At 52.5% G+C, this 24,349-nt stretch overlaps 2 protein-coding genes across 2 annotated transcripts in view; one reads left to right on the top strand and one right to left on the bottom strand.

Annotated features, from left to right (window-relative positions):
• Positions 1 to 24,349, top strand: part of TSPAN9 (tetraspanin 9) — a 191,992-nt gene that overhangs the window by 7,670 nt on the left and 159,973 nt on the right. Inside the window, exon 2 of the mRNA XM_061418219.1 lies at positions 12 to 80. The gene's annotated coding sequence lies outside the window, so the exon portion shown is untranslated. The remainder of the gene's footprint in view (positions 1 to 11; positions 81 to 24,349) is intronic.
• Positions 13,514 to 22,648, bottom strand: LOC133248301 (transmembrane protein 220-like). Its single transcript, XM_061418220.1, has 2 exons — positions 22,346 to 22,648; positions 13,514 to 15,947 (listed from the first exon to the last, which is right to left on the bottom strand). The coding sequence occupies exon 2, from the start codon at positions 14,408 to 14,410 to the stop codon at positions 13,913 to 13,915; it is 498 nt and encodes a 165-aa protein (XP_061274204.1). The 5' UTR covers positions 14,411 to 15,947; positions 22,346 to 22,648; the 3' UTR covers positions 13,514 to 13,912.

Below are 24,349 nucleotides of genomic sequence, written 5' to 3'. Positions count from 1 at the left end.
TTTTCCTGCAGAAATATCCTGGGATCGTCTCTGATCTGTCAGCCGTCAAGGTGTTCGCAGGAAATTCAAGGAAAAAACAGGTCAGTGCCGGTCTGGGTTCACTGTGTGGTGGGGCCTCTGAAGGTTTGAGTGTTATAAACTGTTTAAAGCCAGAGTCTCTCTTGCTCTTTCACTGTGGGGTGGGGACTGAGGATGGCCTGGGATGTTGACATTTTCTAGCTGTCTCTCTGCCCCCCAGCTCTTGACTTTGAATTGATAAGCCCCTTAAATTGGGCTTTGGGGGCCAGGGGAGATAGTCCCTCCTCCTCGCTGTTTCTGAATGGTGGCCGGCAATATTCTTAATTTCTTTCTTGACCACCCTGATGGTAGGGAGGAAGCCTGGGGGGACACAGGAGAGGCCTGTAACTTCCTGCTTCCTGTCTCCTCCCGGCAGTGGGCTTGGGAGCCAGGGTGGAGGACCTCCCGCCAGCCGGCCAGAAAGGAGTCTCTGGGAACCTGGCCAGTCCCACCTGTGTCTGTTCCTTTATACTGGGCCCTGCAGGAAAGCCTCTAGCCCTCTGGGTGGGCACCCTCTGCCAGGATGCTCGCCGGGGGTCCTCATCTCTGCTCCTGCAGGCTCCAGGTGGATATTGCTGGTACCTTCTTTCTTCTCAGCACCCGTGTGTTGAGGCCCCTGCGGAGCTGGAGGTGGGCAGCAGCCTACCCAGGCTTCCGCTGTGGATGGTGCTGATTCAGGTTCCAGCGCTGCTGCCTACAGACCTGGGTCTTCTAATGTTTTACCTGATGTGTGTTTTATCCTGTGGCTTCCTCCTGCTGGGTGGTTTGTGAATGTCTTACCTTTCAGAACCTGGCTGCGAGGTGGAGGGGGTGGTGCGGTGATAAGGGTGGTGGCTGGGAAATTTTCTTGTCAAGAGTCCCTTCTTTGTTAATCCCAGCACAGCTATTTGGAGCCCCAGGAGCAGCCTTGGGCCTCTTACTGGCCTGTTTTGCTTTTCACATGATACTCAGGTGCCAGTATTCATATTTGTCATCGTCATCATCTGCCACAGTGTCAGTGTGTCCACAACTAATTTAGGTTTCCTTGGTGCCTTAGACGGTAGAGAATCTGCATCTGATGTAGAAGATCTGGGTTCGATCCCAGGGTCAGAAAGATCCCCTGGAGAAGGAAATGGCAACCCACTCCAGTATTCTTGCCTGGAAAATCCCATGGACAGAGGAGCCTGGCTACAGTCCATGGGGTTGCAAAGAGTCCGACACGGCTGAGTGACTAACACATACACAGACACACCTAATTTAATATGAATGCAGTATTGAATCTTAATTTTACTCTCATTTAGTTTTCACGAGGGTCCTGTGGGGTAGCTAGCATTTCCCGTTGCGCAATGGCAGCCGTTGAAGTGGAGCGCAGGCCAGAGACTTGCCTAAGACCACATCTTTAGTGCTGGGGGTGGGGTCAGCAGCTCAACACACCTGCTGCCCCTGCCTTCCCAGCTGACCTTCGGCCCCTCCTATCAGGCCAGGGAATCTGTCGCGTCCCTCCTTGAGTCTGCAGTCTGCTGCAGCCAGGATGTAGGCTCTCATTCTAAGTCTCCCTTGGGGCCTGGCAGGGGACAGGGGGTGTGCTTCCAGTCTGCCGCCCTGGGATTTGGGGCACCGCCTACAGGACGACTGGCTGGCAGCCGGCATGAGGCCAGGCCGATGGAAGCCAGTCTGCTGAAAATCCGGTGGCGGGGATGGAGGGACTTGTGGACAAGTGGGTGAGGGTCATTGCCGGTCCTGCCTTGTCCTGCCCCATCACAGAGATCCCATGGGGCCTGCCCGGAGGGGCCCTGCCAGGCCCAGCATGCTGGGAGGAGCCTTGAGGGAGGAGCCGGACAGCTGAGCATCACTTGCCATCTAGCCAGATGGCTGTCCTTCTGTGGGTCTGTGCTGAAGGCAGAGTGGGGGTGGTTTGAGTAAAGGGCCTTCTGGACAGGAAGTTTATCCCCTCCTGAGGCTTTCTCAGGCTTTGATTTAGCTAGGTCTTCTCCTGCGGTTGAAAGCCTCTGGAGTGGTGACCAGCTCTGGGTGGATGGTCGTTTACTTCTGCCTGGTTAGGTGACCTGGGGCAGGCCCGTCTCCTCCCCTCCATTGCTCAGATGCCTTCTGTCTCTGGCCTTGAGGTGGATGGAGGACGGAAGGACGAGGTTAATGAGTGAACCAGAGCTCTGAGTCCAGATGGAAGCCGGTCTGGGGGCCGAGGATGTCCACAGAGACGGCTGCCCAGCTGGTTAGCTAGCGGCTTGACTTCTGTCCTGCGCTGATGCCTCTGCGGCCACTCTCATTTCACCTGCTTCCTGCCCCAACCTGATGAGTTCAGGAGTGAGAGGCCCCATCTCTGGGCTCCAGCCCAACACATGAATAGTCTGAGCGTCAATTAGAGCCCCTGGCTTCCCAGGTGGCTCATATGTAAAGAATCTGCCTGCGACAAAAGAGACGTGGGTTTGATCCCTGGGTCAGGAAGATCCCCTGGAGGAGGAAATGGCAACCTGTTAAAGCATTCTTGCCTGGAGAATCCCATGGACAGAGGAGCCTGGTGGGCTACAGTCTATGGGGTTGCAAAGAGTAGGACACGACTGAGCGACTAACATCTTCTTAGAGCCCCAGTCTGGTGGAATGAGAACATCTGCCAGGTGGAGGCCGGCTTCCCCCTGCCCTCCTCTCAAACCAGATCCGCAGCCCAAACTCAGCGGCACTGGCGGGGCTCTCGAAGAGGCAGCCAGGAGCTGTGAGTCTGCGGGCTCACCTATCACCACGTGCACTTCGCTCCCCGATCAGTAGCCACGTGTAGATGAGGGTTTTTTTTTTTTTTTTTAATAATTTTTACTTATTGGCTGTGCTGGGTCTTCGTTGCTGCGTGAGGGCTTTTCTCTAATTGCGGAAAGAGGGAGAGCTACTCTCTAGTTGCGACGCACAGGCTTTTCATTGTGGTGGTTTTTCTTGTTGCAGAGCATGGGCTCTAGGCACGTGGGCTTCAGCAGTTGCAGATCCCGGATTTCTAGAGCATAGGCTCAATCATTGTGGTACATGGACTTAGTTGGGCTTCCCAGTGGTAAAGAACCTGCCTGCCAGTGCAGGAGATGTGGGAGACTCAGGTTCCATCCCTGGGTCGGGAAGATCCCCTGGAGGAGGGCATGCCAGCCCACTCTAGTATTCTTGCCTGGAGAGTCCCTGGACAGAGGAGCCTGGTGGGCCCCAGTTCATGGGGTCGCAGAGTCAGACACAACTGAAGCAACTTAGCCCTCACGCGTGAACTTAGTTGCTCCGAGGCATGTGGGATCTTCCCAGACCAGGGATTGAACCAGTGTCTCCTGCGTTGGCAGGAGGATTCTTTACTGCTTAGTCACTAGGGAAGTCCTAGAGATGAGTTTTGAGTGTCTGGCTTAATACTATCTGTGTGTTTGAGTTTCCCACCCCCTCCCCACTCCCCTTCCAGGACATGGACATTTATTGCACTTTGAATACTTGCTTGCTGAGAGTCTTGTAATCATCTCTACACCCAGTGTCAGCATTTGTAAAAATATCTGACCTGTGCTGCAAGCAGGAAAGGATAGGGGTGGAGAGCCGCCCAGGGGGTCTGAAGAGTCAGGCATCTCAGCCGGTCCCTGGAACCCCCCCACTTGTTGGGGAGGCCTGGCTGTCACTGCAGGAAGACTGAGGGTCCCTCAGCCCCCAGGTAGGATCTTGATGTGCTTCTGGCCTTGGCCTTGGCAGCGCAGGGCCACTGCTAACTGTCATAGCATCTTTGTGCAGATTCAGAAAATGCACTGACTCAATGGACATGAATTTGAGCAGACTCCAGAAGACAGTGAAGGACAGGGAAGGCTGGTGTGCTGTAGACCATGGGGTCGCAAAGAGTCAGACATGACTTGTGACTGGAAAACAACAGGTGAGAAAGAAAATAAATTAGAGTGAGTAAACTGTTGTAAACCTGAGCAACGTCCCACTCCTCCCGGGCCAGCCTTCTGGAGCCCTGGCGGGCAGTGGCCTGTGCTTGTGCGTCCGTCCCAGCAGAGCTTGTGCTCCCTGCAACCCCGGGAGGAGAGGGGGTTGGGTTCAGAGCTGGGGAGAGGGCCTGGGGTGGGAACGGGCCTCTGAGAGCAGTGGACAGGGGAGGGGTGTGATCTCAGGGGGTGCTCAGAGCAAGGGTAGAACCGGGTGTGGCTGTGCGTGTGTGTCAGTGAGTATGTGTCAGTGAGTGTGTGTGTGTGTATGTGTGTGTGTATGTGTATGTGCGAGTATATGTTTATGTGTAAGTATATGTGTGTGTGTGCACGAGTGTGTGTTTGTCTGTGTGTATATGTGTGTGTGTCTGTATGCGTGTGTGAGTGTGTATACGAGTGTGAGTATGTGTGTATATATGTGTGTGAGTGTGTATACGTGTGTGTGAGTATGTATGTGTATGTGAGTGTGTATACGTGTGTGTGTCTATGTGAGTATGAAAATGTGCACAAGTGTGTGTATGTATGTATGTGTGTGTGTGTGTCTTTGAGTATGCATGTGTGTATATGTGTGTGTGAGTATGTATGTGTATATGTGAGTATGTGTGTGTGTATGTATGTGTGTGTGACTGTGTATACATGTGTGTGTATGTGTGTGTATATGTATGTGTGTGTGTGAGTATGCGTGTGTGCGAGTATATATGTGTGTATCTGTGAGTATGCATGTGTGTATATGTGTGTGTCTGTGAGTATATGTGTGTGTGTCTGTGAGTATGCCTGTGTGTGTATACGTGTGTGTATGTGTGTGTATATGTGAGTATGTGTGAGTGTATATGTGTGTGTATGTACGTGTATATGTGAGTATGTGTGTGTGAGTGTGTATACGTGTGTGTGTATGTGTGTGTATATGTGAGTATGTGTGTGTATGAGTATGCGTGTGTGTGAGTATATATGTGTGTATCTGTGAGTATGCATGTGTGTATATGTGTGTGTCTATGAGTATATGTGTGTGTGTATGTGTAAGTGAATATGTGTGTGCACAAGTGTGTGTGTGTATGTGTGTGTGTGTGTGTATGTGTGTGTGTATGTGTGTGTGTCTGTGAGTATGCATGTGTGAGTATGTGTATGTATATGAGTATATCTATGTGTGTATATGTGTGTCTGTGAGTATACCTGTGTGTGTGTGTGAGTGTGTGTGAGTGTGTGTGTGTGTGCAAGTATGTGTGTGTTTGTCTCAGCATGTTTGCACGCGTGGGTTTGTCTAGAAGGACGTTCTCCTGCATTGTTCTCTTAGCTGAGAGGCCCACCTGAGCCCTTTCACCAGGTCAGCATATACTTGTGATGTGAATGCCTCCCTCCCTTTAGAGTGTGAAGCAAACACAGTCCCTGGCTCCCGGCCCCAGCATGGAGGCTAAGGTTTTGGGTCAGTGCTCTCCAACAAGCCCCGGGGGCGTGAGTCCTGCCCTGGCAAGTTCCCCCACCCCCCTCTGCCACGGTTGGAAGGGCTCAGAGGAGCGGGGTGCCAGGCGGGTCAGAGTAGGAGCTGTGAACATGTAGAATGACATGTTTTGTTTCGGGGAAAGTGAGGTGGAGCTCGAAGCTTGCCATTTCCTCTTGTCTCATCCTGGGAGATTCTAAACAACTTTGTTTAAACACTGGACATGCTGACTGCAGAGTCCTGAATCAGGAAGAGCCCTTGGGTCCCCCAGGAAGGCGATCAGGTTTGAAGCCAGAGTTGGGCTCTGGATGTAGCACGTGGGACCCGAGGGTGGGGGGAGCTCTCGGAGCACCCCCGGGGTGTGAGTCACTCCACACTTGCAGCTATTACAGAGGGGCTCCTGCTGGCTTGCTGCTGGGCTGGGGCACCAGCACGGGGTCACCACCCACCATCCAGGCTGGGGCAGCGGAGAGGGAAGCGGGGTGGATTCTGGTCTGGGCTCTGCCTGCCCCTGCTGTAGACCCAGAAGCTGGGAATGGTGGTGGCCAGCTGGCCTGGGTCCATGGATGTCTCCTACGAGGGGCAGTCAGTCCCTGCAGTGTACGGAGCATAATACAGGACACTGTCTTATCGAGGGCAGGGTTGGGTGGGCTGTTCTCTGAGGACCCCCAGAGGAGCCCAGGGAAGATGTGGCTTGGCCTTAAGAGACCAGGATGGCAAGCTGGGAGGTTGGGTCAAGACGGTCATGGCCCAGTGATTGGGCTGGAAGCGGGAGGAACAAGCTGGCCATGGGGGGCGAGCCTTCACTCAGGGGCACCTGGAATGCCCCCCAGAGAAGGCTGATCTTGGCAGACTAGCAGTGGACAGCTGGTGTTGGCCCCCGAACAGCGGAGTGTGGAGAACGAAAATGGATTTTTAGGAAAATAGGCTTGTTGCAGAATTCAAGGTGAATTTTTTAAAAGTACCTTTTTGTTATTGTTGTTGCACAAAAATAATACAAACTCCTTATAACCTTCAAATGATACAGATGTTGTGGAAAGGGAAAGTCTCTATAATCCTACCCTTCTGAGGCAATCACTATTAATACTTTGGCTTATGTTCTTTCCAGGTATTTTAATGATAGACTAGCATCCAGCTGTCTACCTACTATCTTAATTTCCATAAATAGCATCGCATTATACTGACTGGAAGGGCTTCCCTGATGGCTCAGATGGTGAAGAATCTGCCTGCAATGTGGGAGACCAGGTTTGATCCCTGGATTGGGGAGATCCGCTGGAGAAGGGAATGGCAACCCACGCTAGTATTCTTGCCTGGAGTATTCCTGGAGTATTGCCTGGACAGAGGAGTCTGGCGGGCTACAGTCTATGGGGTCCCAAAAGGTCAGACATGACTGAGTGACAAGCACGATATACTAAATGGAAACTTCTTTTGCTGTCTTTCTGAACTGATCCTCAAGCACCAGGCACGGCTCAGCTGGGCTTGGCACCTGAGCTTGTGGATGCGGATGCGGTCAGTTGGGGGCTCTGCAGGGCCTGGGTGGTCCGGTGGCAGTCAGCTGGGAGCTCTGGAGGGTGGCCTGGGTGGTCCAGGAGCCCCTCTGGCACATGTCGGGCTGGTACTGGCTCGCGGCTTGGCCTGTCTTCCCCCACGTGATTTCTCATTTTCAAGGGACCTGGCCTTTTAAGTGAAAACCGAATCTTGAAGACCTCTTGAGATGAAAGTTCTGAGGTCTCACGATGTAATATCCACCCTCCGCTTGGTCAGAGCAAGTCACTAGACCCGCTGGAACCTTAGGGCTGGGGCAGAGACACCCCTCTTTTTTTTTTAATTTAATTTTATTTTTAAACTTTACATAATTGTATTAGTTTTGCCAAATATCAAAATGAATCCGCTACAGGTATACATGTGTTCCCCATCCTGAACCCTCCTCCCTCCTCCCTCCCCATACCATCCCTCTGGGTCGTCCCAGTGCACTAGCCCCAAGCATCGTGCATCGAACCTGGACTGGCATCTCGTTTCATACATGATATTATACATGTTTCAATGCCATTCTCCCAAATCTTCCCACCCTCTCCCTCTCCCACAGAGTCCATAAGACTGTTGTATACATCAGTGTCTTCTTTTGCTGTCTCGTACACAGGGTTATTGTTACCATCTTTCTAAATTCCATATATATGCGTTAGTATACTGTATTGGTGTTTTTCCTTCTGGCTTACTTCACTCTGTATAATAGGCTCCAGTTTCATCCACCTCATTAGAACTGATTCAAATGTTTTCTTTTTAATGGCTGAGTAATACTCCATTGTGTATATGTACCATAGCTTTCTTATCCATTCATCTGCTGATGGACATCTAGGTTGCTTCCATGTCCTGGCTATTATAAACAGTGCTGTGATGAACATTGGGGTACACGGAGACACCCCTCTTGATGGGAGGGCTGGCAGAGTCATGTCAAGAGCAGGTGTGTTGAGCAGTGGGAGGGCGGGGGTGTGCAGTCCCTGCACGGGCCCAGGAGGAAAGACTGGGATGCTGGGGGCTCAACCTCATAGACGTCTGGAGGACAGTCCAGGCTCTGCCCCTTCTCAGCCCCCTCCGCCCACGTGGGTCACCCAGGGAGACTGGCAAGGCAGGAGGCTTGACCCTCCTGCTGGCTTAGTGGTACATTCTGTGTGTGTGTGGTGGGGGAGCGTATCTGGCAGGAGGTGAGGGTGAGCTAGAGTGAGGGCTTTGTAATGGACAGCTCTCTGGCTGAGAAGTAGGGCGGGAGCCTGCCTGTCCTCCGGAAGCTGCTGGCCCCTTGGCTACTTGGTACCAGCTGCTGATTCTCATGGCATCTCTGGAGAATGTGTGTCAGTGAGTGAAGCAGGGGTCCTAATGAAAGCCAGTTGGTCACTCCAGACTCAGGCCTCTGCTGGCCACTCATTCATTCATTCGCCCAGCAAACGGGACACCCCCCGGTGGTCCAGACTTTCTCTCCCTGTCCCCTCCCACATTCAGAGGTAGAGCGAGAAGACCCTCCTGCTCGATCCGACTTTGCTTCCCAGACAACTCAACAGTGGACCTCACATTCTGACTTCCCCTGATGTTTCTGTTTGTATAGCTGTCTTATCACCTGCCACTTGTGGTATCTCTTCCTTCGTGTGAAATGTCTGAAATGGCTGGGAGGCAGAAGGAAATGGGGTGGGCGGGGGAGAGCCAGCTGGGGGCGGGGCGGGGGGGTCCTTAAGGAATGCCTCTCCCAGGTCTGAGGGTGCTGCTGTGGAGCCGCTAGAGAAGAAGTCCTCCCAGGGCTCTCATTCATCCTGCTTCCCTCTCCCTGGGGCCCCCGCCTGGCCTTGATGAAGTGCACTTTCTTGCACACCGTGTTCTTTTCTCCTGTCATCTGCCTGGTGCTTTGTGCATTCATCAACCGAGAACAAAGGCCGAGAGGGCTTTCACGTTTGAAAACCCCTTGGTGTTTTATTTTCTCCCTGCTCCCTCCCAGCATCTCTCGGAAAAGAACCGTCTTGTGGCTGAAAGGTTTGCTGTTTGTGAAACCGTCCAGGCCGCACGGCTCGGCCTTGTGGCCCTTCTCTCCCCTTCCTAGGCTGTCCCAGTGGGGAAGGGACCCAGCTCAGAGACAGGACAGGGCTCGGTGGGGACTGGGGGCAGGACGGAGCAGGCCACTGCAGCTGCCCTGATGCTTTCCCGGGTGCCGGGCCGCCGGCGTCCTGCTCCCGTCCTGCTCCCGTTGCCGGCTTCATGATATCTGATCAGCTCTCAGGCTTAATGTGTCCCGGTGCTTAGAGTTAAGAACGTGCAGAGCTGACGCTGCAGACCTTGGAGAAATCTGGCCTCACAAGTGAGACAAGGAACCTCAGCCGCTCCTTTTGGCCGAGGAGCTGGAAAAACTAAATGGAGGTTCTCAGCCTGCGCCAGCCGAGAGTCTGCCACTTCCAGGTGGACGGTAGGTAAACTCTCCCTCTGGGGAGACCCAGGAGGCCCGTCTCTGATCCCTAACTTCTCTGCCCATGCCTCCCCCCAGAGTTCTGGTTCTTTGTGGCTGGGAGGATGGATTCACATGTCAGCAGCATCAGGAGCCATCGGCAGGTGAGCCCTGGCCAACTTTGAGTCTGTGAGGGTCCCCGTCATCTTTTGGCCCTGGTGCTCTGTGTGATCAGAGGATGTCAGGTGATGTGAGGTTAGGTGAGTCTCTGACCTGTTCTGGGCTACCAGAGGCCTCTGTTTCATCAAGTTCTCCCATTTCCCCCTGAGGCTTGGCCCTGCAGCATCCATGGCACCAGGTCTGGGCTCTGAAGGCCGAGTGAGAAGGGATGGGATCGCTTGTAGAGGGGGCCAGAGCTCTATCTACAGGGCTTGGAGGAGAAGCCCGCCTCACCGGCTGAAGCCTCAGGCGTGGTAGTTGGACCTAGTTTGGAATAAAACTGATGCTATGTCTGTTTCATCATTTGCTTTCATCCCTGCTCATCCAAATGACGCTCGGTTGGTGGTGCTGTGCCTGTGATAGAGGTGGGGGGACCTGACCCTCTCTTTGTGGGGCAGGGTGAGGGAAGGCACTGGGCTTGGGGGGCGGTGAGCCCCACCCTGACTGTGGGGCACAGGAAGGGGTAGACCGCAGTTCCTTAGACTGTGGGGGCTTTTCTCCTTTGGACCCCCACCAAAAATGGCTACATTTTCAATTTTCCAAAAATTAAATTTTCCTTGCCTCAAAATAAATTTTCATTGCCAAAAAATCCTCACAGGCATTCACTAGAGGGATGGTGCAGCTTTAAACAAACACCTAAGAGACAGTATCTGTCTTAGGACAGTGGTTAAGTCAAGTATCGTTGACATTTCTGACTTGTGTCAGGAGCTAAACCATTCAGGGATGCCACATCTTAAACCCCGTGGTGCAGTCTCCACCCACGCTGGTGTTTCTGAGACCCTGCGTCCCTTTCCCCACTTCTGGACTCTGAGCAGCATTCACGTGGCCAGAGGACTCAAACTGAAGACTTGTGCAGCCTCCAGTCTCTGCCCGGCTGGGGCATTTCCGTCAACTCACCTCAACCTCTGTCTCTTTATTTCTGCTGAAAGGCAGAGGCCTGGATTTTCCCCTCCACTGATGCTCTGCCTGTTTTCTCATCACTCAGCACTCAGTACACACTCAAATCTCTTTTGAGTGAATGAATACTTACTTCGAGATATGAAAAGAAACATGTCCTTCATCCAGTCCATTTCCCCAGACACTTGGAGCACTCGCTTGATTTAAAACCATCCATCTTCATGGTGGGCTTCCCTGGTGGCTCAGACAGTAAAGAGTCTGCCTGCAATGCAGGAGACCCCGGGTTCGATCCCTGGGTTGGGAAGATCCCCTGGAGAAGGAGATGGCAACCCACTCCAGTATTCTTGCCTGGAGAATCCTGTGGACAGAGGAGCCTGGAGGACTACAGTCCGTGGGGTCTCAAAGGATCGGACACGACTGAGCAGTTAACACATCTTCACAGTCTCAAGGCTGGGAGCTGTCTCTGGGGAGGGCGAAGGACTCAACCCAGGAGCTTCTTATTAACGTGTCCACATCTGGGAGGGAGACTGATGGTGACCTCTCCCGAGGAGGCGGACAGGAAATTGTGGGTAAGAGGAGGACACTGCCTGGAAGTTTCCCGAGGCTGACTCCCCCAGGAGCTCCCCGCTAGCAGAGTGGAGAGGGCTGGAACCAGCCTGGCCAGACCCCGACCCTGGACTCTGTCTCTCTTACCACTCCCCTCACCTGCTCCCACCTTCCTCAGCTCCACCTGGGAGCGCCTCAGAATTCCCAGCACCTGTGTGTGGTGACCCCGCAGTGTTGTAGGAAAACATGCACCCAAAATGGCCAAATCCCGGAGGACTTGGGAGAGGCACGTGTGCGGTTATTTTGGGTTTGGTGGGCCGGGCTCGAATCTCTCTGGCATTCCCGGCCGCTGGCCTCTCTCAGAATTGACCAGAATGGAAGGATGGTAGAAATTGAGGCTCCAGGAATAGCGCAGGAATTTGCTCATTCTTAACCCCTTAACGAGGTGCCGCCCTGCCCGGAGCCCACAGGGTGCTGGAATGGGGAGTGGGGAGGAGGTAGAGCTCAGGCAGTTTCCTCTTTTTCATCCGGGGAGGAGAGGAGCGGGAGGCAGCTCAGGGCTGACTCGAGGCCAATCTGATAAGGAGCAGCATTTAGAGGCCAGAGGAGTGTCCCTCCCCACGCTGGCCCATCCCTGCTTCTTGCGGGGGTTGCCTGGTAAACTCCCAGCGGCTGGGTCGGTACCTCCCTCTCTCCGGATCTCTGCTCTTTCTGTTTCTGGATCTCTTGGGCCTCGGCAGGCTCGGGGCAGCTCTGGCCTTGGGTCTTGGGGAGCCTCGTCTCTCTCTCCCTCCCCCAGAGTCAGGCTCAGGGACCCTTTTGTTCAGTGCACGTGACGGGGGCAGGTACCAAGCACCCACCCTGTGGCAGGTCAGGAGCCCAGGGGCGCCAGGCACCTGCCTTTGCCCAGGAGGAGCTGGGCTGGTTGTGCAGAGACCGTGTAGACCGGCACAGACTCAGCACCATCCGCAGCCCTGGAGGGGCAGTGAGGATCGTAGCAGGCGAGCGGGTCAGGGGAAAGAGCAGCCCCAGAGGACCCCTCCCTGGTCCTGGGTCAGCCACATCACTTCTCTGGACCTTCCTGTTCTTCAGTGTAAAGTGAGGAGTCTGTGATCCCCAAGTCCTTTCTAGGCTTGAGAGTTTCCCTGATTCCAGGGGTCTCGGGGAGGAAGACCCTTCTTAGATGGGTGGGATATTTTTGTTGCCTCCCCTCTGTGTTCCAAACGGGCTCCCAGGGTGGACCTTTCAGCTGGATCATCCCCATGGGCTCGGATGTCACGGCTGGGTCTCTAGCCTCTCTCCTGTCCTCCTGCACGGGAATCTGGGAAGTCTGACTTTAGGTTCAAGAGCTTGGTTGTCCTCGTGCAGGAGGAGGTGGTCACCCCTTGGGCTACAAGATGAGGTCCGAGCCTCTGAGTGAGGCTCAGAGTCTGCAGGGACCTGGAGCAGTGTCCAGCCTCCCTGCTGCCCACCTGAGGCCACTCTGTCCGGTTTGTCTTGGATGCCCTCCACGCAGGCTCTCACTTCTCGGTGTCCTTGGCGTGGTCTGCCTGGCTCAGAGCGCCCCTCCCATCCTGCATTGTTTTTTCTCTTATGAGCATTGTTTTAGCACATTTGAAAGCTTGGTCAGCCATTATATCTTCAAGTATTTTTCTCTTTTTTTCACCATACCACGTGGCTTGTGGGATATTAATTCCCTGACCAGGGACAGCACCCAGGCACCCAGGTGAAAGCGTGGAGTCCTAACTACTGGACTGCCAGGGAATTCCCTCTTTTTTTTTTTTTAATTTTCATAATATAATTCTGTTTATGCCAATACATCTAATGTTATTTCAACATGTAATATAAAAATATTTTACATTCTTTTTATACTAAGTTTCAAATGTAGTGTGTGTTTTATGCTTATAATCCATCCATTTGGACAATAACTTTTCATTGGAAAAACTTGGTCTGTATTTAGGTACAAAATTTACAGTTGAAGAAGTGGATTCACATATTTCAGTTGTTCCAAACAAGCTTAAACCAAGTGTTCCAAATACATGTATCAGTTTCCTCATAATTGATGTTTGTAAATTAAAACAAAAAATTAAAACTTCTTCAGTAAGTACATTTCAAGTGCTCAATACACCATGTGGGTTGTGGTCGCCAGATGGTGCAGCTCTGAAATGATCTCTCCAGAGCTACTTTTGACATTCGTTAAAGATATGTGTATAGATTTTGGTCTTACTTTTCAATTACATGGTAATTAATATTCCCGATCTGCTTCTTTTTGGTCCCAAGTTCCTTTCTTTCCTTTCTTTCCAAGACATAGTTGTCCACTTTGTTCACCCAAAGTCCTCATTTAATTCACGGCACCTCATTTAATTCATGGTGCCAGTCCAGTCTAACGATGTTAGTTCAAGGGCAGAGGCCTCTCCTAAACTCCTATCTATTATTATCCAAACCCTGCTTCCCTCTGTTACCCTGTGCAGAGGACTTTATGCCTGGAATGCTCTCATATTATCTACTTTAATCTTCACAATTATATAAATAAGTAGGCGGGCTGGTATTTACAGATAAAGAATTATCCAAAAGATAATTTCAATTATCTTTGGAATTCTTTAATTCCACAGAATTAAAGTAGATTTATATATTTGTCCAAGTCACATGGATAGTGATGAAGCAGAGTTGGAATTCATCTTTCTTAACTTTCCTACTATATTATGATAAACAGAATGTCAGACCCTTTTCTTACTAGTCCCATCCAGTCCTGTGTTGTAGGCAAGTATACAAAGTTCTTAGGATTAAAAAAAAAAAAATTCATCTCTAGTAGTAACTCAACTGAAATTCCTAGGAAGTCAGCTTGTTAAAACCATGTTTATAAAAAATCAAGAACTCTCATTTTAGAAACAAGATTCTTCATTTAAATCACCGTCTTGCAATGAGTTGGCCAGGGGGAGCACATCTCCTTGTGTATATATATGTAGACCTAGGAGATAAACGGGAGAAGAGCGACTGTGGTAGCATGGGCCAGCTGAACTCTTCACCACCTGGAGCCTTTGAAGAGCTGTGGCACAGGCCCAGCCATGCTGTGATGATCACGGGACCAAACAGCTTCCTGCCTTCCTCCTCATGCAAGAGGTTCTGTTTCTTATGAAGCAAGAGGTTGTATGCCAAGCTGATAGCCCACAGGACACAAAGGAATATGTGTATTGCAGACACACTCTTCCAAATAAAGTTACCTGTGACAAGAGGGTTAAGTCCAACACGCAGGGTCAGAGTGGCAGGAATCGTATACACAACCACCCACAGTTCTGCATCCGGATAGTTCACCTGCACAAAGACCGCCAGCGTGAAGAAGGCGCCCACGATCCAGGCGCAGGCGCGCCATAGGCCCTGCGCCCCGCGCCCCGCCCCCGGCGTCATGGTCGGGCGGACCGGCTGGGGGAATTCCCTCTTCACCTATTTGTCTGTTCCCTCTTCTCTGTTTCTGGAACTTTAATTGCATGTATATTTAGACTGATGTCCTGTAGGTTGTTGATGCGCTGTTGACTTTTTTTTTTTTCTGTCATTTTTTCTTTCTGTGCTTCATCTTGTCATTACGTCTTCAAGACTTTTCCTTGGGCAGTGTCTAATCTGATGTTAATAACTCCCCTTCCGTGTATCTTTCATTTCAGATACTGGGTTTTTCATCTCTAGAAGTTCCATCTGAGTCTTCTTTATATCTTTCATTTCTCTTCTCATTATCCTTGTGTTTTCCTCTAGTTTCTTGTGCTCCCGGAACATACAGTAGCTGTTTTTCCATCCTTGTCTACTGGTTTCATCATCTCTGTCATTTTTGGGTCTGTACTCTTGACTGCTTTTTCTCCTGCTTCTTTGAGTGCCTGGTAGCTTTTGATTGAATGTTAGACGTTGTGAATTGAATCTTGCTGGATTTTGTTCTATCTCTTCAAATCCTATTGGAGTTTGTTCTGGCATGCCTTTAAAGGGTTCTGTGCTTGTTGTTGAGTTGCTCAGTCGTACCCGACTCTTTGCCACCCACGGACTATATCCCTCCAGGCTCCTCTGTCCATGGGATTTCCCAGGCAAGAATACTGGAGCGGGTTGTCAGTTCCTCCTCCAGTGAATCTTGCTTGTAAGCTTTGTTAGGGTGGACCCACCTTCAGCCTAGGGATCTCTCAGCTTCGCAACTGAGGCATCGCCCTCTGAGGACACGCCAGCACCTGGTGTGTCGTGAGCTCTCTGCTCTCGCTGGTGGGAGTGCAGCTCTGCAGGGTGGCTGGCTCCCCGCTTTCTGTCAGTTCTGTCCCCTGGCTTGTGCTGTTTTACCCTACACTTGTGTGGGTCAGGCGGGGAATCCAGGGGACTCTTCTCTAGAGCACCCTATCCGTGCAGTGCCCTTCTCTCCAATGAAAGCAAACGTGTCAGTCACTCAGTCGTGTCTGACTCCATGCTATGAACTGTAGCCCGCCAGGCTCCTCTGTCCATGGAATTCTCCAGGCGAGAATACTGGAGTGGGTAGCCATTTCCTTCTCCAGGGGATCTTCCCAACCTGGGGTTCAAACCTGGGTCTCTTGCATTGCAGGCAGAGTCTTTACTGTCTGAGCTACCGGGGAAGCTCTTCTCTCCAATGTTCTGCCCTAAGAATTCTGTCTCCATGAATACCAATTTCCGTCTCCTCAACTTGAAGGGACCACTGGACTCCATGTGGATCCCTCACCCTGAGCTGTTACGTGGATGCTGCCTCCAGGCAGTAAGCTGGGCATCACAGAACTCTTTCTTTTGTTTCCTTCTTTCAGAGATCACAGTCCAGAGTTACCTGTTGTCCAGCATCTGAAGCCCATGTTTCATGCCTTCTGCCAGCTTTCTAGTTGTTCAAGGGGCAAGGGTGAAGCCAGCCTTCACTGTGGCTACAACCCGAATCTGGCATCATGGGAAACTCCCCTCAGGCTAGTCATCTCTCCTACAGGAAAGACCCCATAAGCACCATGTTTTTTCCCCCATGTTGTATGTGGTTTTATTTCTTATCACTCTACATAGGCTGTCTCCCTGAGCAAAAGATGATATGATATTTTTCTTAGTATCCCTTTTACCTAGTCCATTGCTGGGCATATAGGAGGCAGCTCATGTTTTTAGATTTTTTGGCTTTTTGTAATATGTATTTTTATTTATTTATTTGGCTGCTCTGGGTCTTAGTTTCGGTGTGTATCGGGATCTATCCCCTGCCCAGAGATGGAACCCCAGGCCCCCTGAATTGGGAGTACAGAATCTTAGCTGCTGGACCACCAGGGGAGTCCCTCATGTTTGCTGATCCAATGAATAAAAGAGATGAATGGAAGGGACTATCAGCTAATTGTGCTGTTACAGGTTGCTAGGAAGAACGATGCTGCCCTGGGTATGAAGTTTTAGATTCTCTCCTTGCTCTGTGGCATTTACACCACGTCTGCATCTGGGTTTTGTTAATTCTGGTTGGGATACTGACAAGTCTGAATGCGTCCAGAGGAGGATGACTAAAATGGTGGGAACTACACCCCATGGGAATTGGATGAGGATTTGGGAATGCTTGTTTGTCTGGGGATTATTTTTATGGAGTGTGACCGGGAGGCCTGGCGTGCTGCGATTCATGGGGTCACAGAGAGTCTGACACGACTGAGCGACTGAACTGAACTGATGGGGAGGAGGGCATACACAGTAGTGGCCCCCCCTCATGTGTGGGACTGATGTGGAATAGGAGGGTTTAAACATGTCCTGTGGCTTCAAAGCCGAGATCCCCAAATGCCTAGGACCTGTGGGGATTCCAGGAGGTCAGGGGTGGACCCAGTTCCAGAAAGAACTCTCTAACAGCTGGAGCCGTCGGCTGTCCAGCAGAGGAGGGGTGGGCTACCTTGGGAGGTCCTGAGCTCCCCACCACTGCTGGGGTTTAAGCAAAGACTGATACTGATCTGGAGTTTTGTTTGGGATTGTAAGAGTAGATATAGTGTTACACAAAATACTCTCCAAGATACTTTTCTACTCGATGTTAAATATTTTTTAAAATTTATTTTTAATTGAAGGATAACTGCTTTGCAATATCGTGTTGGCTTCTGCCATACAACAACCTGTCAGCCTTAAGCGTATGTCCCCTCCCTCTTGAACCTCCCTCCCACCTCCCCATCTTACTCCTGCCTTTGAGCCCATGATTCATCCCCCCTCCCAACTCTGCAGCACACACACATACACACATGCACACATGTGCATAACCAAGTTCAGGAAACATACTTGCAACATGCTCCCTACTACTCTTGTGACTCTCCTCCCAGCCTCCATTATTGGGCCTCGTCTGGGGCCCTGATGACTGGCCCCTGCCGCCCACGCTGGGCCCTGTCGTTCCCCTTCTGCCTGCCTGGCACCCCGTGGATCCGCTGGTCCTGTGTCAGCGCCTCGTCGCATTGTCTTCTATGTCTGGACACACAGAGCCTTTGAGACACGATGACTCTGAGCCTCCTGCCTCCTGCACGGCAAACCCTGGCAGCCTTTCCCGTACTGGTGAACATCCCTCTGCCGGGGCACCGCTGCCCTAGACCTGGTCTTTGGCTTGTTTCTCTGGGTCTCGGGTCTCTGCCTCTGGGGGAACCCTCTCCTCCCTGGACTGCTTGCGCCCAGGAGATGTCACTTCTGGTTCACGGGTGCTAGGGAAAGTCAAAGAGAAAGTGTTAGTTGTTCAGTCGTGTCTGACCCTTTGCGACCCCATGGACTGTAGCCCACCAGGCTCCTCTGTCCATGGGATTCTCCAGGCAAGAATCCTGGAGTAGGTAGCCATTCCCTTCTCTAGGGGATCTTCCCAACCCAGGGGTCGAGCCTGGGTCTCCTGCATTGCAGGCAGATTCTTTATCTTCTGAGCCACCAGGGTGGTCCTGGCAGATTCTCAAGGGACCTGCCTCAAGCACCTGCCTTTCCTCCTTTCTAAGTGGCCTCCAGGGAGCTCCAAAAAAGGCTCCAGGCTGGGAAGGATGGGCAGGGCTACAGCTTGGTGGGTGTGGGGAGGGGAAGGGGTCAGTGTCTCAAGGAGCAAGCCAAGGGTCCTGTCTCCTGAAGCTTTGTTGCCCCACCTCTGTGTGGAAGGAGCCTGGTCAGGTCACTTGTAAGTGGGCTACTGGGGAAGTCTATGCTGCCTCCCTGGCCCCCCTCGTAGCCCCTGCAGTCGTCAGGGGCGCCAGGGGAAGTCATAGCTAGGCGGGCTCTGGGGTAAGGGCTCTGTAGAAAGTGCTGGACAAGAGAGATCTTCCTGACAGCCAAGTGCCTGTCTGTACCCTGAACAAATGGCCTGAGCTTCAGGAACCTCTCTCCCAGTGTGGAGCTCCCTTCCCCTAGCTCACCAGCCAGGCACCATCACAGGTGGGTGTGAGACTCGCTCTTGAACCGGGAATTCTCTGGCTCTCTTAGCCTTGGCCGCCAGACCAGTGTGATCTGCAGAAGCCTCAGTTTCTCCCTCTGCAAAATGAGAGGTACAGGGCCTTCCCTGGTGGCTCAGTGGGAAAGAATCCACCTGCCAGTGCAGGAGACGCGGGTTTGATCCCTAGAGCCTGTGCTCCGCAACGAAAGAAGCCGCCTCAAGGAGAAGCCCACGCGCTGTAACTAGAGTGTGGCCCATGCTCACTGCAACTAGAAAGGCACAGCGATGAAGATCCAGAAGAACCAAAAATAGATAAATAAAATTATATCTATAAAAAGGGAAGACTGTGAGGGGCTGGAGGATGGGAACTGAAAATCCAGCTACAGGACTTTGGTGTCTAAGGCTGCTGACTGCCCAGAGTAGCTTTCTCTGTCCGGAGCGGTGCAGACCTGGCTTATTCCCCAGCAGGTGATCAGAAGCCTTGGGAATGAGAGTCCTTTCTCTTGGAGGCCGAGAGGGAATGTCCTCTGGAGACTGGTGCATCTGGAGGGCTGCTCCTGCCTGCACTTGGGCTCACAAAGCCAGCGCCCCCGAAGGGAGCCATGGGGAGAGGAGGCCCATCGCTCTGGGCTCGCTCTGTCCCTCCAGCGTCCACATGATGTCTGGCACAACGCAGGCACTCCGGAGCCCTTGATGACCGAGTGAAGGTGGCCCAGCATCCCGTGGTTAGGGTCGCGGCCCAGTCCAATGGTATTTCAGCAGGAAGCAGTGTGCCCGGGCTGCTCACTGCTCGATGGAAACCTGAGTGTTCTGTCTCCTCGTTTCCTGCTTGTTCCACTGGAGGGGCGCCAAGACCATAATAAAAACAATGATATAATCACAGCTAATATCGACGGAGCGCATTCTATCATGATCTGCAGGATTTTGGCCTAATTCTTGAGATGCACTCACTGGGAAGCAGTTTCCTGGGCTTGTTCTCCATCCCCCGGGGCTTTCTGCACCAATTCCTGGCATCTGTGTAGGAACACGTTTTCTCCGGTTGTGAAGATAATAAAACTATATTCACTCTTTCTGTTGGTCTCATCTGCGGTAACTGTTGTCTGCACGCTGCTGTGGGTGAACTGGTATTTTGCTGAGGGTTTTGTGGGTGATCTTTCTGGTCTCTGTGTGGTTGTCCATATGGGACTTGCTCACGTGTGCTTCTGCCAGACATTTACTGGGCACCTGCCGTGCGCTGGTGATTCCGTGAAGAACAGCACAGTCTGTGCCTACCTGTCCCAGGGCCTCAGGCAGTCCCTGGAGGCAGGAACCGTCTCTCTAAGTCCCTCTCTGCAGTGTCCTGTTAGCACTCAGAGCCTCCACCCTGGGACTGAAAGCTGCCTGACAGGTGCTGCCAGAGAAATAGTTTTGAGGTCTTCCATTTCTCTTATGGCACCCCACTGTGAAAGCACCCAAGCATATTCCCAGAAGTCATCTTACTGTCGTTCCTTCCTGACAGTGACCTTGAGAAGTGGCTAGACTGTTTTTTTTAAAATAATTTTATTTATATATATATATATATATATATATATGACTGTGCTGGGCTTTCTTCAGTTGCAGTGAGTGGGGGCTACTCTCTAATTGTGCTGCACGGGCTTCTCATTGCAGTGGCCTCTCATTGTGGAGCACAGACTCTAAGGTTGCTTGGGCTTCAGTAATTGAGCGCCTGGGCTCTAGAGCACAGGTTCAATAGTTGTAGTACACAGGCTTAGTTGCTACGTGGCAGGTGGGGCCTTCCTGGACCAGGGATTGAACCCGTGTCTCCTGCATTGGCAGGTGGATTCTTTACCCTGAGCCACCAGGGAAGCCCTAGACTTGTTTTTTCTAGAGGAGGCCACTAAGCCTCAGAGGGCTGGTGACCCCCAGTGGGGCTGTCCTAAGTGTCCTGAGACTCATTCATCCTGTACATGTTAGAGGGCATCTCTGGGCCAACCTGCTCAGGCTCTGTGAATGCAGGAATGAAGAAAAATCGAAGAGCTTATAATTTTGGGGGTGGGGGGTGGGGGCAGACAATGAAAAAACCTGTAGCGACAAGTGTTATGGGGAAGAGCAAGATAGGGAAGGGGGTGAGAAAATGGGGTGGCGGCAGGTCTTACGGGTTAAACAGGGTGCTTAGGGAAGGTCTTACTGAGGAGGTGACGGTCTAGCAGAGAGGGGAGAAGAGATGGGCGAGTCCTGGGGAGATGTGGGGCCCAGGGCCCAAGGAGCAGGCTGTGCAAGGCCCTGAGGTAGGAACGTGAGAGGTGTGTTGCAGCCCAGTAGGGCTGGAGTGAAGCGAGCGAGGGAAAGTTCAGGGGACTCAGAGCCCACAGGCCTTCCTTTTAATTCTTATTGGCGTATACTCGCTTTACAGTGTTGTGTTGGTACCCCATCTTCTGAGCAATGCTTATTTTTCTCATCTATTTATTTGTCTGTGCCAGGTCTTAGTTGCGGCATGTGGGATCTAGTTCCCAGACCAGGGATTGAACCCCGGCCCCCTGCATTCAGAGTGTGGAGTCTTAGCCACTGGACCAACCAGGGAAGTCCCCCCACAGGGTCTTGAAGTCCATTCTGAGGGCCGTAGCTTTTTTGATGGGCAAAGCAGGTGCCATTGGAGGAGTTAGACCAAGCAGACAGACTCGCCTTTCATTCTAGAAGGACCGCGTGGCTGCTGTGTGGTCAGCTGAGTGGGCGGCGGCAGGCACAGTAGTGACTGCCGTCTACCACGCATGTGTTGTGTGTCTGGCCTGGGCAGACCCCTTGCACGCATGTCTTGTTGATCCTCTTGATGACAGTTACCCACATCTTCCTGAGGAGGACACCGAGGCTCAGCTGCTGGAGCGGCTGCCTGCTCTGGTCAGTTTGAGTCCAAAGCTTGCGCTCTTGACTGTGGTCCAGTTTTCAGGGGCGAAGGGAGAGACTGTTTAGGATGGCAGGTGCAAACATCTGATGTGTGTGTCAGGCTGCCCTGTGTCCGATCTCTGGCCTCTCTCAGGTGTTGAGCTGGCCACGCAGGAGGGGGTGAGAGACTATTTGCTGTGGTCGGCAAATTGCTTCCAGGTGAGGGACAAGAGAGTGGAGTCTGTGCCCTGACTCCAGACAGCAGCCTCTCCGGCCCCTGAGGGCCCTGTGTCTCGTGTTTGGCGTGTTAGACAAGCCCGGTGACTTAGAGGCCTGGGCTTTCTGCTACCGACTCAGGCTCAGCCTGAGGCCTCTGCAGATGGTGCCCCCTCCCTGGAGGCAGAACCTCCTTCTCCTTCTGAGTGAGTCTGGGCCAAAGTGCCCTCTATTTTATCCATCCCTGTCTTCTGAGTAGTTCAGATCACTTTCAGAATGTCACTTCCGTAATCCTCCTATTTATTGCTCCCAAAGGAAGTGAGGGGAATTTTTCCTTGTCTTTAAAGAGAATGCTGGGGGTGGAAAATTAGGGTCAGAGAATGAAGCTGGGGGGGTGGGTGGGGGAGGAGGGTGGGGGAGGGAACCCAGAGGCCCAGGCTGGGTGCAGCTGACCTTGAGGTGGGCATGGAGGGCCGAGGTGAGCTGGGTGGGAAATGGTGGGGGCTGCTCCTTCTGCATTTACTGTGCTCTTTGGTGTCTGCACCTGGAGGAGGGCCCTGCGCTTCCCTAGCGGCGTCTTGGGGACTCAGCTTCTGGTCTCTGCACAAGACCCCTTGCACACACATCTCTTGTTCTCACACATTCCCTCCACTATCCCCCCTTGCACACTAACATATAGCATGCACACAGACGCTTGCACATGTGCTTTCCTCTGTGCTGGTTCACACTCACGCTCTGCACATGCCCATGTTTTTCTTCGCATGCACACTTAGCTTCCCATGCACGCACCGCCCACAGCACCCATCAGAGGCAGGACCCCGGCTGCAGGTGGCCTGGCGGCCAGGCTTGTGACAGCAGCGGGGGTCACCCCACAGCACCGGGCCCTTGGCCTCCCCACTCATGCCTCGGTTTACCTGGCGGAGATGAGGGGACCTCTCAGCTGGGAGGGCTGTGCCTGTGACGAGTAACATGTCCTGTAGAATCAGCTGCGGGGGGAGGGGACTGGCTGTGGAAAGCAGGAAGACTCTGAAAGGGGAGGAGACGGCCCCTCTGCCGGGCTCCCCTGTGTGTGCCAACGCCCCCTACCCCCGCAACCTTGAACGTACACCAATGGCAGAGCCAGGCCTTGGCGGGCCGGGGAGGAGGGCATGCTGCTCAGTGCTGTTTCGGGACCGTTTGGGGGAAGGGAAGGTTCCTTGTTGGCTGCTCAGATTCTAGCAGATTCCCAGCCTCGGAAGCCAAGCAGGCAGGCCCCTTACTAGTTTCTATTTCAGAACCGACACCACTGCGGAGCATAGCATCGTCACGGGCCATGGCAATCCAATTAGACTCGGCGCCTCCTTGGAGCGGGCGTGGGGCGGGGAGGCCCTCTCCCTGTGCTGGGGGGCCCAGGCTGTGCTCCTCCCGGGCCGGTTCTTCCCACCTGGAAATCCAGCAGGCGAATATCCTCACGAGAATGTGCGGTCGGAGGCCCGGAGATGGGCTTGGATTCCTGGCTGGCTTGGCTAACCAGCCAGGTGACTGGTCTCGGGGCCCGGATCTTTCCGAGTCTTGAAGCTCTGGCTCTCACAGGTGGGGGTGAGGAGAGAGGGCCTTCCTGACTCAGCCCAGCCCCAGGCCCAGGTACCCTCCCTCCAGGGCCTCTGTGTGCTGGTTGTAAGGTCCGGCTGCCCCTTTGTGGCGTCCTGGTGGCCTGTGCCCCGTGGGGCTGCCAGACTGCTGTGGGGACCCTTGGGTCACACCCAGAGCCAGTCTACTGCCTCAGTGTTCCTGTTCTTCCTGCTCAGATTGGTTGTAGCTCATCGACATGTATCACCTTGTCCCAGAAATGATGATTAAAAAACCCCACATACCTGGTTAACCTCATCAGTCCTACTTGGGCATAAGTTCATTCATTCCTGCTTGGGTTTCACCACCGGCTAGAACTCTTTCTTATCTGTGCTCAGCAGGTTGATGAGTTGTGGAGGGGCCTTAGCCCCTAGTCTTTGCTGTCTGGATGGTGCAATGCTGTGACTCTGTATCCCCGAGGAGTCCATTTGGGCTTCCTTTTCTTCACTAAGTGACCCTTGCCTCCCCCTTCTTGGGAGCACCTCGTGCGGAGACACAGCCTCAGCGCTGGAGTCTAGGGTGTGGGCCATGGTAATCTGGCACTGACAACGTCGTGCATAAAACACACTGCAGTCAGTGTGCTGGCTGCATAGGAGGTGCTCTGAACCTTCACTGGCCATACGGACCTGAGAAAAGCGTTCCTTCCACGCTCACGTGTTACTGATGCTGTGGCTTGCTTTAGGTTTTTTTTTTGTGCAAAGCACTGCTTAATTTTGGGCTTCCCAGGTGGTGATAGTGGTAAAGAATCTGCCTGGAATGCAGGAATCTCGGGTTCGATCCCTGGTCGGGGAAGACCCCCTGGAGAAGGGAATGGCAACCCACCCCAGTGTTCTTGCCCAGGCACTGGGAAACCCCATAGACAGAGGAGCCTGGCAGGCTACAGTCCATGGGGTCGCAAAGGGTCTGACATGGCTGAGCACGCATGTACTTCCTTTTGCCTAAGTTCTAGGATCTATGTCTACAAGGCTAATGTCACTCCAGTTTTAATCCGTGGTAGGTAACACAGTTTTTCTTCCTGAAATCTTTAGTGCTGTGCGTGTTAACGTCTCCTATCTGGCTGCCGTTTTGAACTTTCCCAAATGATTCGCCTCAGTGTGGATGAGTGTCCATCCAGGCACGCAGGAACCTTTCGATCTTGAAACACTCATTATTTTAGTTCTGAGAAATTTTCTTGAATAATTTCATTGATTTCCTCCTGTCATTTTCTCTCTTCTTTCCTCCGGAGCTCCTAGAAGTTGGATATTGAATTTCCTGGATTTAGTTCTATAAGTTTACTGTCTTTCTTTTTATCGGCACCCTGCCCCGGGAGA

Source organism: Bos javanicus, chromosome 5 (assembly GCF_032452875.1).
Source record: "Bos javanicus breed banteng chromosome 5, ARS-OSU_banteng_1.0, whole genome shotgun sequence".
Lineage (NCBI taxonomy): Eukaryota > Metazoa > Chordata > Mammalia > Artiodactyla > Bovidae > Bos > Bos javanicus.
This window is presented reverse-complemented; position numbering and strand designations above follow the sequence as displayed.

Bases quoted from the DNA above. Each gene is read 5' to 3' on its own strand.
- LOC133248301 (XM_061418220.1), bottom strand. From the start codon at position 14,410: ATGACGCCGGGGGCGGGGCGCGGGGCGCAGGGCCTATGGCGCGCCTGC.